The sequence below is a fragment of the Grampus griseus genome, assembly GCF_964374135.1.
Source record: "Grampus griseus genome assembly, chromosome: 16".
Classification (NCBI taxonomy): domain Eukaryota; kingdom Metazoa; phylum Chordata; class Mammalia; order Artiodactyla; family Delphinidae; genus Grampus; species Grampus griseus.
The window spans coordinates 27,303,441-27,320,224 of record NC_139010.1 but is presented as its reverse complement, the minus strand read 5'-3'; the positions used below and the strand labels follow the sequence as shown (position 1 = coordinate 27,320,224).

The window sequence follows — 16,784 nt, the reverse complement described above, 5'->3', positions numbered from 1 at the left end:
AGTTCTGGCCAATAGTCCAGCTCCCTACCCACCATGCTGCGGAGGGGCTCTGCTAGAACCTGAGTTAAGCGGTGACAACCGAGCCAACCTAATGGGAAGCTTACCTCGAGCGAGAGGACAGCAAGATTGTGGACTTGTTTGTGGGCCAGTTGAAAAGTTGTCTCAAGTGCCAGGCCTGTGGGTATCACTCCACGACCTCCGAGGTTTTTTGTGACCTGTTCCTGCCCATACCCAAGAAAGGATTTGCTGGGGGCAAGGTGTCTCTGCGGGATAGCTTCAGCCTTTTCACCAGGGAAGAAGAGCTAGAATTGGAGAATGCTCCAGTGTGTGACCGGTGTCGGCAGAAAACACGAAGTACCCTTTCAACACCCTTAAGCCCCCAGGCTCCCCATTTACCTCAGAGATGTCTATTTTTGTGTCTTTTTAATCAGGGAGGGGGGAGGGGTGGTTGTACCTCCCATTATTTTTTTTATTAAAAAATACCCTTCCACCTGGAGGCTCCCTTGTCTCCCGGCCCCATATACAGAGCTCCCCAGGGCCCTGCCCGTGTACAGCCCCCAGACCCTCTACAGTCTCACTATATTTTGTGAATAAATTTATTAAGAAAAAAAAAGTGAACTACTGATACATGCTATAATATGGATGAACCTCAAAAACACGCTGAATGAAAGGGAGACACAAATGACTACATATTGTATAATACCACTTATATGTAAAGTTCTCTCTTCCAGAGATGTTAAAATTTGAAACAGTTTGCATCTTAGAATATATGAAATACAGCAATTACTGTAGAGGTGGTAAGATTGTGAGTGATATTTACTATTTATAATTTTTCTTTAATATTGTTGGACTGTCTTTTAGGTTTATTGAGGTATAATTGACATACAATAAATTGCATATATGTACAGTGTACAATTTAAAACTTTTGACGTAGGTTTGCATCTGTGAAACTATCACCACCATCAAGATAATGAAAATATCCATTATCCTCATCTGTTAACCTTCTCTCCCACCTCTGTCCACTCCTCCCCTCTTTTGTTTTTCGTTTTTTTTTGGTCTTGTTTCTTTCACTTAGCATAAATTACATTTAGATTCATCCATGTTGTTTAATTTAAAAATTATTTTAAGATTCTTTTCCAGTTATTTATCTATAGTTTGAATATTCCCATACAAATTTTTACTTTAAACTTGCACTATTCTTCAAATTATAATTGATAGGCCAGTAGTATTTAGACAGATGATATTTCCTGTACAGAAATAAATTCTACCACTTAAAGTTAATCTGAAATTATGTGTCAAAGTTTAAAAGCTTTCTGGTAATAAGTTATGAGACACCAAATCAAGCCAGGTTGAAAGTTCTCTTATTAATTTAAAAAACAGGGTAGGCAGCTATGTTTCTGTGATGGTTTCACCTGTTCAACAAGTACGACAAGACAATTGTTTTTTGCTTCTCCTATCCATCTCTGATTGTACCATATTGAAATTGTCTAGAAAACTAAATGATATTAATGAATAATGTGGGTTTTTACTGCGTTTGTTTCATTTGCCTGTGAGTCATTACATTTTTTTGTTTCTTTCTTTCTTTTCAGACCAAGTGTTCATTTAGCTTGTTCCGGGATACTGGCCATCATTTGATTCAGAATAATAAAATAGGAGGAATTAATTCTCCAGTGTCCAAACCAGTTATTTCTAAGAACCTGAAAGAAGAGAAAACAGTCAAAGAAAAGGATATGGAAGCAAGGTCTAGGCCTGGGGATGTGGTAGGTTGTTGAGAAGGTGATGATTTTGCTGGTTTTGTTACATTCCAGAGGCTTGCACTGATTTCTCATTTGGTGAATTGCCTCAGTTTAGCTTGCGTTTTGATGCAACATAATGGTCCTTGCTTCTGCTATTGTGGAGACCATGTAAGAATTGAATTTTTTTTTTTTAGAAGTCAAAGAACCAGCTTTATTAATTTCTGGACAAGCTCCCCAAAGTGGAGGACTTGAGAGGGCTAGATGAATTTTTTTAATAATTAAAAAAAATTATTATTTATTTATTTGGCTGTGTCAGGTCTTCATTGCAGCATGTGGGATCTTTTTTTTTTTCTTTAGTTGCAGCATGTGGAATTTTTAGTTGCGGCATGTGGGATCTTTCAGTTGCAGCATACAGGATCTTTAGTTGCAGCACATGAACTCATAGTTGCGGCATGTAGGATCTAGTTCCCTGACCAGGGATCAAACCCGGGACCCCTGCATAGGGAGCGCAGAGCCTTAGCCACTGGATCACCAGGGAAGTTCCAAGAATTGAATTTAATTTTTTAAAATTAATTAATTAATTTATTTATTTTGGCTGCGTTGGGTCTTCGTTGCTGCACCTGGGCGTTCTCTAATTGCAGCGAGCGGGGGCTACTCTTTGTTGTGTTGCGTGGACTTCTCATCGTGGTGGCTTCTCTTGTTGTGGAGCATAGGCTCTAGGCACGCAGGCTTCGGTAATTGTGGCTCGTGGGCTCTAAAAGGTAGGGTCAGTAGTTGTGGCACACGGGCTAAGTTGCTCCACGGCATGTGGTATCTTCCCAGACCAGGGCTCGAACCCATGTCCCCTGCATTGGCAGGCAGATTCTTAACCACTGAGCCACCAGGGAAGTCCCAAGAATTGAATTTTTGAGGTGTGCTTATTTTCTTTCAGCAAGCACCTAGTATAAAATCTCAGAGCTCAGATACTCCTTTGGAAGTTGAACCCTCTCTTTGCAACAATCCAGAAGGACAGGTAACTATGCATGAAGAGTTTGAAAATTAAATTTAAATTCATCAGTCCTTTACTGAGCAAGATAGTATGATATAGTGGAAAATGCTCAGGAAAATGCTCGTTATCTGAGTAACCATCCCATATTTGCCACGACTAGTTTATGACCTTGGGTAAAATTCTTTGTCTTGTTGAGACTCTCTAAAAGGAGTGGATACCAGATTAATTTCAAGGTCCTTTCTAGCACTAAAAATTTATGTCTTTTATTAATTATGCTATATTAAGCACTACGAGAGATGCAAAGATGCATCATCTGCAGCATTTATTTGTTTGCCCTCAGGACACTCAACACTCTGGTGGGCAAAACAGACTGGTACATAACTAACTGTAAGAATCTTGATGAATGCTGTAGTAGAGGTACAAATGAAAGTGCTATGTGGCCTCAGAGGAGTCAGATGGGGCAGTCTCAGAAGACTTCAGGAAGAGGTGGTATCGAAGCTAAGTAGTGAAAGATAAAGAGAGCCCTTTGCCAAATGAATTTCAGGAGAAGAATTTCAGGGCCAGAGAACAGCTTGAGTCAAGGCACGAAGAAGGTAGCAGAATTCAGGGTACATCAATTAATTCAGTGTATGGTATAGAGAAATGAAAGTAATGGTTCTAGAAGGAGGTGATAAAGAGGACAGAGACTGAGGTGAGTTTTAGAAAGACTTTGAAAGGCTTGCTAGAAAGTTTGGGCTTCATTGTATAGATGATGAGAGACTGTTAAGCCTTATCATAGAGACTCACACTGAAGTTTTTTAAGTCACGTAGAAAAAATACCTCATGAGTGTTTCAGAGCAGTACTCTTGCCAGGATATGGAAGAAAGAGGTTGAAGTTGTGGTAGGATCTTCAGATGTCAGTTTATAGGTTTTATTTACAGTACAGATGAGTGTTGATGACAGTTTAATCTAGGGAAGGGATTGTAGTAAAGAGTAAAAAACCTGTGGAGGCAGGGTGTGGAATTTGAAAGCTTTGGGGTGTTGAGGAAGAAAAGTTAAAGATAACTCAGGTTTCAAGCCTCACTTTCTGGAAAGATGACAGAATCATTAAGAGAAAAGTAAAAATAGAGATGGATATAGGGGAAATGATAAGTTCAGTTTTGGACATGTTGTATTGATAGTTAGGATGCTGGCAAGAATCTGGGTAGAAATGTCCATGAGGTTGAAGTTGATCTATGGCACTTAAGAGGGTGTGGGTGGGAATGTCAGACGGTTATGAGGTTATTTCTTCATGACTCCTGAAAGGTTTGGTAGAAGAAAGAATTGCATTCACTTGAAACAATTCCAAGAACAGTATCGAACAAATTAAACAAGACTTCAGCTGGGGTAGAAGTTTCCAAGATTAAAATTGAAAACCTTTTTCTGCAAGAGATAACCAGTGTTACTATTTCTCTTTCCAGTTATTTTTCTATGTAAAAAATGTTTTAAGTCAGAATCACACTATATATAGTTATATACACAATTTTCTCACTTATTATATTGTGAGCATTATCTTATGTTACTAAAATTTTTTCATAAATATCTGTTTTTCTGGAAAGAATAAATTAGAGAAAAATGTCTTTACAGCAATATGTAGAAGCAGGGACATACATTGTGTTGGAGATTGAGCTGGACAAAGCCTTGGTTCCAAAGCGAATGCCGGAGGAACTAGCCAGAAGGTGTGTAGCAATGGTTCTCATACTTGCTTTGCAAGACAGTTTAGGTATAAATAAAAGTAAGTCATTTTGTCCACATAAATGTAATTTTTCTTGGGCTAAGCAGCAGACAGTTTTCTGTTTTTATTTTTTCAGATAAGTTTCTTTTGTTTTCTTGTTATAAAAGCAGTATGTTGCCAATTACAAAAAAATTGAGAATTTCAAGATAGGCAAGGAAAAAAAAATCAACAAGAAAGTATCTAAAAATACCCAGATTTCTTTCTACTCACCCAGTGATAACCACTTTTAACACCTTGGTACTTATCCTTCTGGAGTTATTGTAAAGTCCCTATATTATACACACACACACACACACACACACACACACACACACACACACACACACACACGCACCCTTGTCACATGTAAATATATGTAATTTTTTAGAACTATTTTTATATTGTACCACAGTGCTTTGATTGTGTTTCTAGGAAGTTATCCATTTCATCAAGATTATCCAGTTTGTTGATGTGTAATTATTCATAGCATTCCTTTATATCCTTTTTATCTCTATAAAATGGAGAGTAATGTCTCCATATACATTCTCAATCCCTCTGCATTTCCTCCAACTCTCATGCCATTTCCCCACCAACACCCTGCACCCCAGTCCTAAGCAATCACTTATCTACTTTTTTGTCTGTATGGATTTGCCAACTCTGAGACATTTCATATAAATGGAATCATACCATATGTGGTCTTCGTTGACTGACTTCTTTTATCTAACATAGTGCTGTCAAGATTCATCCAAACTGTAGCATGTATCAGTACTTCATTTCCTTATTGTTGAGTGGTATTTTATTCTATGAATATACCACATTTTGTTTTTCTAGTCTTCAGTTGATGGACATTTGGGCAACTTATTCTTATTATAGAGTTCTATAATGATTGTATTAAAATGGAAGTCAATTCATGTGACTCCTCTGTTCAGAAACTACCAGCAACTCCCCATCACACTCTGAGTAAAAGTCAAAGGCTTTACAGTGGCCTACAAGGGCCTACATATTCTGCATATATTTTGTCCTCATTTTTTTTGGTCCAGCCAAACTGACCTCTCACTATTCCTCACACATGCCAGACACACTCTTGCACCAAGGCTTTTACACTTGTTGCTTGCTTTGCCTATAATTTCCTTACCCCAGGTACCTACATGACTTGTTTCCTCACTTCCATCAGGTCATACTCAAGTACTGTCATCTCACTGAGTCTTTCCCTGGTGAAATATGCTCCCCAACTCCACCACCCCCAGCCCCCAACATAGTCTATCTGCCTCCTCACACTATTTTTCTCTATGGCACATATCACTAACCAATTTATGTTATTTATTGTCTATTTTCCCCGACTAAAATGTAAGCACCATGAGGGCAAGAATTTTTGTCTGCTCTGTTTAATGCTCTATCCCCAGCACCTAGAAAAGTGCCTGATGGGTAATAGGCACTCAGTATATATTTTGAATAAGTGAATAACGTTGTCTCTGGAGAGGAAACTGGGTGGCTGGACAACAAGGTTGGAAGGAGACAATTTACTGTATATTGTTTCATACGTCTTAAGTTTTGAATCATGTGGATATATTATCTATTAAAATAAATAAAATTAAAATTAGGAATTATGAGCAAGGTATAAAATTACATAGGACCTATTCTCACTTTTTTTTTTCTGGCCGTTCCATGCAGCTTGCAGTGTCTTAGTTCCCCAACCAGGGATTGAACCCATGCCACTGCAGCGAAAGCCCCAAGTCTTAAGCACTGGACCACCAGGGGATTCCCCCATACACAGGACCTATTAAAGAAAAATTGAATTTGTGAATTTTTTTGTAAACTTCAAGGCAGTGTAGTATACCTCAGTAGGAATGTGAAACTGTAAGAAGAAAGAGCTATAACTTAATTTCCTTTAGGTTCTTGTAAGAGCTCATGAAAATGGAAGGTAGAGGTTTTGGCATAAGTAGTTTGACTGTGATAAAATATATTTTCTTATTCACCATAAAGTTTGATATCATTACTGTAGTTTAATGCAGTCTTATAAATTATGACCAAGAGTACACATTTTGTCCTGTTGGAAAGGAAAGAAAAGCTTTCACTTGCCTGTACCATTTATATTTCCAAAACTTTGTGCTTTCAGAGACTCTACTGAGTACATATAAAGTCGTTAACACCCATCTCTTTCTAACCCCTGAGTCCAGCAGCTTGTGTACAACAGTTTAAAAAAATGTGTAAGGGTAAAGCCAGGGCTCAAATTAGCCAGAAGTGCAACTTAGCTACTTTCCAGCTAGCTGCTTAGTGGCTTTCTTCTTGTCTAGTCCACAGCCATACACTGTTCTGAGGTTCACGTCGAGGTTCTTACATGAAAGAATAGCTCAGTGCTCAAGTGTGATGGGCAACTGACCTTAGATCTCCCTCGCCTAGACCTTAAGAGGTGGGAAATAAAAGAACATAAATCTGAATATAATAAAGTTTTGTTTTGTTTTTTTCTGATACAGGGTCAAGGAAATGATACCTCCAAGGCCGCCTCTTACCCGTCGGACGGGAGGAGCTCAGAAGGCAAGTACAAAAGCCAAGGTGAAACTCTAAGATGTTGAGTACACCCATGTGAAAATAATGCATGGGCTCTTCAGTATGTTTTCCAGAAGGGGTGAGAAATTGTAGCTTCACATATTTTCCTTCCTGCTTCTATTTGTGACCAGTGGCATTCAGTGAAGAGTATACAGTGTTTAATCTTTGGCTGATGGTTTCTGAGCTGGGAAGAAAAGGGCAATTTATACCTAAAGTATTATTGAATGTAAAGCCCAATCCAGTTTCAGACTTCCATTCCACGTCTTGACCTCTTTGAGGCCTCTTTACCAGACGTTTTGTATTTTTCTAGGCGGTGAGTGACTACCACATGCAGATCAAGAACATTTCTAGAGCCATTCTGAATGAGTATCACAGGATGTTTGGAAAACAGGCAGTCAAAGTGGGGAGTGATCTGGATAGTGAAACCCTGGAGGAGCAGAAGTGCCAGCTCAACTATGAACTTAATTGCTCTGGAAAATACTTTGCTTTCAAAGAACAACTCAAGGTAAATATTAATTTATTTAATGATTCCATGGATTTTTATGAAGCATCTTCTCTACATACCTAGTTATTTTTTCTCTGGTTATGTTCAGCTGTGCTCTACCTTTCTTGCTGTTGGTGCAAAGAGCTATGTTCTCTAGGATAGAATGTCTGGAGACATCCTTCCACTCCTGTAGAGGCTTGGAATGGTTCAGTATCTGTCCTGAGTGTAAGCTTTTAAGAAACTAATTCTTCACTTGAAGTAGGCCAGATTTGGGGCCAGATTTCGTGTTGCACTAGCAGGCAGAAACTCTGTACCTGGTATTGATTCCATGACTAATTATCTCTGTCTCCCATTACAAACCTTTTCCTAGTCCATAGAATCACTAAGATTTGAGAAATATTTACTTAATAATAATTTCCCAAATAATAATGGCTAACATTTATTGAGTATTTGTTGTATACCAGACAAATTTTTAAATGCTTCATACTTTACTAATTTAATCCTCACAACAACCCTATGAGATAGGTACCCCCATTTTACAGATGGAGAATTGCAACATTAGTTGGTTAAATAATTTGCCCAAGATCACAGAGCTAGTAAAGGTCAAAGACGGGGTGTCTTTGGTCACCCCGTCAAAGGTCAAAGGTCAAATTCAGGCAGTCTGGCTCCAGACTCACATTCTCATCTGCTACACTGCACTGCCTCTCTATGTACATTTACTATGTGCCCTATACTATACCAAACAGATACGAAGAAAGCACGTGGAAGTAACAAAGGGAAAAACAGCTGATATCCATGGAGGCAAGAGGCTATTCTCAGGTGGCATAGTCACATCTCAGTTGTGTCTCAAGTGACCTTACCACTCTGAGCCTCAATTCTTTGCCTAACAATGAGGGAGGATATTAATATGATCACATGGGGTCATTATTAGAATTAAATAAGATAATGCATGGAAAGTGCTTAGTACAAAGCCTGGCAATAATGTTAACTTAGGGGAGAAAAAAGAAGATGCTGTCCTGGCTATAGCAATGTTATTTGTACAACATTTTAAATTTCATCGCCTGTTATTTCTCTTTGGCTTCTCAATCATCTTCTGAAGTAAGATAGGAATACCAGGAGTACATATCCATTTAACAAATGAGGAAACTGAAGTACCAAGTGTAAAATAATTTATGAGGTTGCACAGTGGCAGGATTAGAACCAGGATTCCATTCTCCAAACTCTCAAATCAGGCCTTTCTCCTTTTCTCCCTTGAATCATGTGGCCACCATGAGAAATGTAATGCATAAACATAATGCTAAGGTTTTTTTTGCTTTATGGCTCTCTTCACAAAGTATGAATCCTGCATTGACCATATTGGTGATGATGGTGATGAGTCTGTCATACAGAGTGAAGTAAGTCAGAAAGAGAAAGACAAATACCGTATGCTAACACATACATATGGAATTTAAGAAAAAAAAATGTCATGAAGAACCTAGGGGTAAGACAGGAATAAAGAAACAGACCTACTGGAGAATGGACTGGAGGATATGGGGAGGGGGAAGGGTGAGCTGTGACAAAGCGAGAGAGAGGCATGGACATATATACACTACCAAACATAAAGTAGAAATCTAGTGGGAAGCAGCCGCATAGCACAGAGACATCAGCTCGGTGCTTTGTGACCGCCTGGAGGGGTGGGATAGGGAGGGTGGGAGGGAGGGAGATGCAAGAGGGAAGAGATATGAGAACATATGTATATGTATAACTGATTCACTTTGTTATAAAGCAGAAACTAACACACCATTGTAAAGCAATTATACCCCAATAAAGATGTTAAAAAAAAATGCACACACACACACACACACACAAAAGAAAAGCCACGTGGAGTATGTTGATTGGGGGAAAATCAGAGAACCAATAGTCTAGCAGTCACCAGGGAAAATCAATCACCTCCTGGAGTTCTGATGAGCCTTAGATCAGAAACTCAAGGGAGGCCTGTGCTGTTAGCATGGTGCTAGACTGCGTTATCAGATGGTGATATGTGTCTCTTGCAGCATGCTGTGGTAAAGATTGTGAGAGAGAAGTACTTGAAGACAACAGCATTTGAAAGCCAAGAGGAGCTGCAGAAATTTATTAGTGAGCTCTACGTTTTCTTGGTGGATCAGATGCATGTGGCCTTAAATCAAGTAGGTGCTTCAGAGCTAAAAACCCTTCCTTTTCTCTGTAGGTCATCAGGGTCTCCTCTCAATGATTCCTTCCTTTCTTGCTTCTTTTCTTCCTTAATTCCACAAACATTTTTTGGGGTGTCTGCTCTGTGCTAGGCATTGAAAACACAAAGATGAATAAGAAACTGCCTAAGTTATAAGACTAATTTTAGGGAAAATAAGGGGATATCCTCTTTTAACTTCATAGAAATATTAATTTCATAACTCATAAATTTGATGGATAAAAAATAAATAAAATCAGCTATGTAAATTGTGGAAAAAAATTATCATTCTATTTATTCTGTGAATGTGTGCAGTTCTCAACTTTTTCTTCAAGACTGACAATCAAAACAAAGAAAAACTATGAGTTTTCAGATATTATACTTGAATGACAATGACACTTCATATATGCCTTTTCTATCTGACTGGTCTCCTCCCACTTGTCTGTTTATATTTGTACATCGTACATCTTGCCTTCATTTGCTCATTTTTTATGTATGCAGTTGTGGTTTGTTTGAAAACAAAGACAAAATCAAAGTGTTTTTGTCCCCCTGGTAGTCTGTAACCAGCTGTGCATCCTCAAAGCCTCTATTCTTTTTTTTTGTTAAAGGAAAGGGTGGATTTTTTTTTTTTTTTTGGCCTCGTTGGGGCTTCGTTGATGCGCAAGGGCTTTCTCTAGTTGCAGTGAGTGGGGGCTACTCTTCATTGCAGTGCGCGGGCTTTTCATTGCAGTGGCTTCTCTTGCTGTGGAGCACGGGCTCTAGGCATGTGGGCTTCAGTAGTTGCAGCACACGGGCTCAGTAGTTGCGTCATGCGGGCCTTCGAGTGCACATGCTTCAGTAGTTGCGGCGCGTGGGCCCAGTAGTCGTGACATGCAGGCTCTAGGGCGCATGGGCTCAGTAATTGTGGCTCGCCGGCTCTAGAGCACAGGCTCAGTAGTTGTGGTGCACAGGCTTAGTTGATCTGCGGCATGTAGGATCTTCCTGGACCAGGGATCGAATCTGTGTCCCCTGCATTGGCAGGCGGATTCTTAACTGCACTGTGCCACCAGGGAAGTCCCTCAAAGTCTCTATTCTATTTGTTCTTTCCTTCACTGTTTTTTTCTTCTCGGCCACCGTCACTTTTTCTTTTACCTGTTCAGCCTTCCTGAAAGAGGTAGGAGTGTCCAGTATCCTAGGGTTAAGAGAACAATCCTGCACAGATGATTTGGATGATTTGATTTGGAAAGCAATTGAGAACTGAGCATGAGATGGTAATTACTGTTGCCTTATGTCCCCAAGGAGCCCCTGTCTAGTAGAGGAGAGAGGCACAAAATACAAATAACTGCAGTAGAGTGAGGTAAGTGCTGTGACAAAGGTGTGTCCGTGGTAGAGCAGGTTAGGGGATGCCTAAAGAAAGTATCAACTTCACCCTGAGATCCACAGAGGAGCTGTGACTCGACCTGGGCCTTGAAGGCTAAAAAGAAGCTCACCAGGTAGATGTTTTAGAGCATTTGAGTCATAGAGAACATCATAAAGGCTTAGAAGCTTGGAAGAATATGGCATGTACAGAAACTGCATATAGTTCAGGAGCAGAGCTTGAAGTGGTTGAGTGACAGAGAAAATGGCGATGAAGCCAGGGATCAGTTCCTGGTAGGGGAGCTAGGAGCGTGGATGGAGGCCTTATATGCCACACAAAGAAGTTTTGGCTTTTTCCCTTATTAGCAGTTAGATGCAATAAATTTAATTATTTTATACTGGGAAATAATATGATTAGATTTACATTTTACAAAAAGCACTCTGATAGCAGTTAGAGGTGGTGAACTGGTGATGTTAACCAGTTAGAGGTTAGAGGTGGTGAACTGGTGATGTTAACTGGTTATTACATACTAAGGAGGAAAAGAGAGCAAAGATTCTTAAGTTTAAGTCTCAGTGACTGGGTAGTTGGCAATACCATTGACTAGGACAAGAAATACAACATAAGCAAATTTGGTGGAAGGCAAGTGATGTTGAATTCAGTTTTAAACATTGACTCTTGTGGGGTTTTGCTCAAGAGAGAGATCTGGGCTAGAGATTAGATTTGGGAGCCTTGAGTATATAGATGCTAGTCAAACTGTGGTCATAGATGAAGCTGCCAAGAAAAGCACGAGTAGAGAGAAAAGCAAGCTGGTGGCAAAACCCTAGGAAACACCAACATTTAAGGGATGGATGAGTAAAAGAATTAATAAAGGAGGCAAGTAAATTGTTGAAAAGGCAAAAGACCCAGAAGACAGTGGTATTTCAGGATCTAAGGGAAGAAAATTTTAAGAAGAAAAAATGGTCACCATTGTCAAATACTTTGAGGAGTTCAAGAAAAACAAGATCTGGGGTAGGGGGAGGGGAGATTGGAGAAAGGAGGTCAAAAGGTACAAATTTCCAATTACAAGATAAATAAGTACTAGGGAGGTAATGTACAGTATGAGGACTATAGTTAACACTGCTGTGTGGTATATATGAAAACTGTTGAGAGTAAATCCTGAGTTCTCATTACAAGGACAAATTTTTTTTTCTTTTTTTGCTTTCTCTTTTTATTGTATCTATATGAGATGATGAACACTAACTAAACTTTCTGCAGTAGTAATTTCACAATATATGTTAAGTCAATATATGCGTATACAGTGATATATGTCAGTTATATCTTGATAAACCTGGGGAAAAAAGAAAAAAATCTGAAAGGTTTTTATTGGATTTGGCAATAAGGAGGTTGTTGTTACCTTTACAGAGCAGTTTCATTGGGCTAATGATGTGGATTCAAATGATAATGAATTGAAGAGTAAATGAGTGATTAGGAAGCAGGTGGAATATTAATTCAGGAAGTTGGAAGATGAAGGGAAGAAGTAGGAAAGCAGTAGCTAGAAATTAGAGATTTTCTTTTTTTTTTTTTTTGCCGTACGCGGGCCTCTCACTGTTGTGGCCTCTCCCGTTGCGGAGCACAGGCTCCAGACGTGCAGGCTCAGCGGCCATGGCTCACGGGCCCATCCGCTCCGCGGCATGTGGGATCTTCCCAGACCGGGGCACGAACCCGTGTCCCCTGCATCGGCAGGCGGACTCTCAACCAATGCGCAACCAGGGAAGCCCGAGACTTTCTTTTTAAGATGGAAAAGTCTTTAGAACATCCACAGGTTTAGGAAGAGTCAGCAGACTGGGAGAAGTTGAAAAGAAACAATTCAGGTGTAGGATTCAAAAGCTGAGGGGTTTTTTGCCTAATGATTTCTATTTCTTCTGTGAAGTAACGCCTTTACTGAAAGTGAAGGGGTAAGAGTTGCATGAAAAGCTTGAAGAAAATTTAGATACTGCACAGCATTATGAAAAATGTTGCTGAACAAGGACAAATACATAGATTGCTGAGAGCATTAAAGGCCTTCAGCTAAAGCTGCATGCGGTTTTCTTCAGGATCAGTTAGCAGCTCCTGTCTAAGAATGAAGAAATCCGATTGTAGGATTGTTTTAATTTGGGAGTTTTCCGGGCAAGTGCAGGAAAAGGACAAGGATGCCCAGAACTTGAGTGTGCTGGTGAGAGAGTAGTATGAGTAGAAATCATGAGGTCCAGGCTTATCCATTTGGGAAATGATCAGCATATTGGAAGTCAGAGAGGAGTTTTAAGGGGACTAAATGACAAGAAGGGAGAAGGCTTGTAATGTGGGTTTGGGGAGTGGATATTAGAGGTATAATATTTCTGGTTTGGGCATGGCAGTGTGTTGCTGTAGGGATTTGGAGGTCAAAGTCACCAAAATTAAAAAGAACAAAGAACAGAGGCATTAATCAATGATCAAAAGCTTACTTTGGTCCATCTCAAATTTAGCTTTACTCTTCACATTCCTTAGTAACTCGACTTGTTCAAGTCAGTGGTATTATTTTTATTTGTAGTTAAAGAATTTGGTGGGGTGGGGTGGGGGTCTTCCCTGGCCATAGCGTCTGGCCCAAGAGATTACTTGTTATTACCAGACTTGGTTTCCTATCTGGGTATATAGGATATATTATTTTTCCTTCTACCTTTCTGGCTATTTCTAAAATGTCTCCTTTGTAGAATCTATCTGTCTATATATCCCACTGAAAACGTAGATGTAGCTGCCAAAGATTTACCCTGGGCTCGTGTTTTCTTGATGTTTAAAGACTCTAGCTAGTTCTTGCCAACCCTTTTCATGTCATGACACCTAAAAAATGATAATATTTGTCTGTACACTAGAGAAAGTGAAAGAAGCTGTTTGAGGTTAGAAGTGACTTAGGGATTCTGGCTGCCCTAAGGGTTGAAGAGAGCAGTTGTGCCCTGAATAATTTTTTACTCACTTCCATGAGCTTAGACTGTTGGTACTCAGATCCCTGAGATTCTATTTCACCCTTGATATTCATCCTTTGGTTCACTCTCACTCTCTTAGTGTATTGGCAAGACTGTATGAAACCTCAATATCATTTTTGACATCTTGACTAGAGTCTCACATTTGGTTTATTCTTATAAAACTTCTCTACTTGTAATTGCTTCATTTCGTCTGCCTAATATCTTGATGATGACAAGGCCATGCCAGATGATGTCCAAGGCACTCCTTCAACCATTTATACCAGCAGTGAACAGCTTCGACTCTTTGCATTTGAAGCAGAAGTCAATGAGAACTATGAAATGGCAACAGTGTACTATGAAGAGGTAATTAAACATCTTTCTGGTGGTTGTCATTACTGCTATTTGTACAATATGGGTATAATAAAGAGTAGTTTCTGATTGTTTAAAATCCAACCTTATTGGTGAAAGGATAGACACATAGATCAATAAAACAGAGTCCAAATATAGGTGCACACAAATAAGGCCATTATATTTTCAACAAAGTTGTTTACAAATTCAATGCAGAAAGGATAGTCTTTTCAAAAAATTGTGTTAGAACAGTTGGTTATCCATATGCAGAAAATGAACCTCGAGAGGCAGAGATCAAGATGACAAAGTAAGAGGGCATGGAACTCACCTCCCCACCACGAACACATTAAAAATACATCTACATGTAGAACAATTCTCAGTGAAAACTAACTGGAAACTGGCAGAAGGACTCCTGTACAACCAAGGCTCTGAGAAAGATACACACACAATTGAGTAGAAGGGGAAGAAAAGTAGAAGAGGAGATCTGGTTAGGATCTGTGCCCCTCGGAGGGGACTCAGAGGAAAGGGGAGATTGCACTGGTGTATACCCACACTGGGGAGTAAGTAGGTCAAGCCACAGACTGGGTATCCCAGTCCTGGGTTCCTATGCAGAGGAGACAAGCCACCTTGGCTGGTTGGAGGACTGCTGGGACGGATAAAAAGGCTGGAGAAGCCTGGACTCCGCTCCTGAGGGGTGCAAGCGTCCTGGCTTGCCCTTGAGGCAAGGCAGAGATAGGTCTGCCCTACTGGCTGCCAGGTTTCCCATGGCTGCCTCACCATGCACCTGGGCCCAGGCCAAGCCAATGTTCCAGCCCCACTTAGACCATGCCACAGCAGCATTGGATCTGGGGACCACAACCAGGGAAAAGACTCGACCCTGGGTTGCATCTGAGAAGAGCCACTGATGCCTACACAGGCAGTGCATTGGACCTCTGTATGCACATGGGCCCCAGTTGCTTCAGGACACCCCTCCTCTGGTGCAAAGGTTTTGGTGTGGGGAGAGGGGAAAATGCGTACTTAATGGGAACATAGCCAGCTGGAGGAAAAATCAAATCCAATGTTGTGAAGCTATTGCCCTGTTTTCCTCTCAAGAGTTTTATAGTTTTAGGTCTTACATTTAGGTTTTTGATTCATTTGAGTTATTTTTGGTATATGGTATTAGGTAAGGGTCCAACTTCAATCTTTGCATGTGGATATCCAGTTTTCTTAGCACAGTTTGCTTAAAAGACTGTCCTTTCCCTATTGAATGGTCTTGTCACCTTTGTCAAAAGTGATTTGACCATATATGCTACGATTTATTTCTGGGCTCTCTGTTCTATTCCCTTGGTCTCTATGTCTGTCTTTATACCAGTATCAGGCTGATTACTATAGCTTTATAAGTTTTGAAATCAGGAAGTGTGGGTCTTCCAGTTTTGCTCTTTTTTAAGATTGCTTTGGATATTCAGGGTCCCTTAAGATTCCATATGAACTTTAGAATGGGCTTTTATATTTCTGCAAAACACAGCATTGGAATTTTGATAGATATTGCATTGAATCTGTAAATTGCTTTGGACTGTATGATATCTTAACAATATTAAGTCTTGCAATCTGTGAACATGGAATGTATTTCCATTTGTTTATGTCTTCTTTAATTTCTTTCAGCAATGCTTTATAGTTTTAACTCATTATGAGTTGCTTTTATTATTATATATTTGTGGATAAGCTTATGTTTGCATTCTCAAGACTGTGACAGAAATGATTATATGTAAATCTTTAAAATGAAATATAAAATGAACCTTTTGGTTCCCAAGTAATTGGATGAGCGTATGATGACCAGAACACTGACACTAGGAAGCAATGAGTTGAGGATTCATTTTTTACATTATTTCATCAAATATTTATTGACCACATACTATAAGCCAGAGGAGTGACTGTTCTAGGCATTCGGACTGTTCTATGACTTCTTAGTCATAGTTTCTACTTTCATAGAGCTTATAGTATTTATGGAGTGCTTACTGTGTGATGTTGTGTGCATAAAGAATATGACATAGCGTCACAATAACCTTGGTCCTCCTGATGTTTCATGTGATAGAGGTTGGTTCGTGAGCCCCAGAACCTGGAGCACTGGCTGGACTACGGTGCCTTCTGCCTCCTAACTGAAGACAATATCAAAGCACAAGAGTGTTTTCGGAAAGCCCTTTCCCTGAACCAGAATCATATCCACAGGTATGGTTGGAAGGGAGATAAGGAATGAGTAGGAGCAGATAAGCTTCTATGTGAAATTGTCTTCGTTCCATGACTGTGACATGGGACCATGTTGTTAATCATGTTGGTGGTCTCTTCTCAGCTTGTTGCTGTGTGGTGTCCTGGCTGTCCTGATGGAGAACTATGAACAGGCAGAAATTTTCTTTGAAGATGCTACTTGCTTGGAGCCAACTAATGTTGTAGCCTGGACTTTACTTGGTTTGATATTTTCCTGTGATATGAATGTGTTT

At 39.8% G+C, this 16,784-nt stretch overlaps 1 protein-coding gene across 1 annotated transcript in view; it reads left to right on the top strand.

Annotated features, from left to right (window-relative positions):
* Window positions 1–16,784, top strand: part of CFAP70 (cilia and flagella associated protein 70) — an 88,296-nt gene that overhangs the window by 41,383 nt on the left and 30,129 nt on the right. The window contains exons 11-19 of the mRNA XM_082674045.1: window positions 1,590–1,760; window positions 2,668–2,748; window positions 4,330–4,421; window positions 6,931–6,991; window positions 7,314–7,508; window positions 9,521–9,652; window positions 14,200–14,325; window positions 16,382–16,515; window positions 16,637–16,752. Of these exons, the coding sequence (XP_082530171.1) occupies window positions 1,590–1,760; window positions 2,668–2,748; window positions 4,330–4,421; window positions 6,931–6,991; window positions 7,314–7,508; window positions 9,521–9,652; window positions 14,200–14,325; window positions 16,382–16,515; window positions 16,637–16,752 (1,108 nt within the window). The remainder of the gene's footprint in view (window positions 1–1,589; window positions 1,761–2,667; window positions 2,749–4,329; window positions 4,422–6,930; window positions 6,992–7,313; window positions 7,509–9,520; window positions 9,653–14,199; window positions 14,326–16,381; window positions 16,516–16,636; window positions 16,753–16,784) is intronic.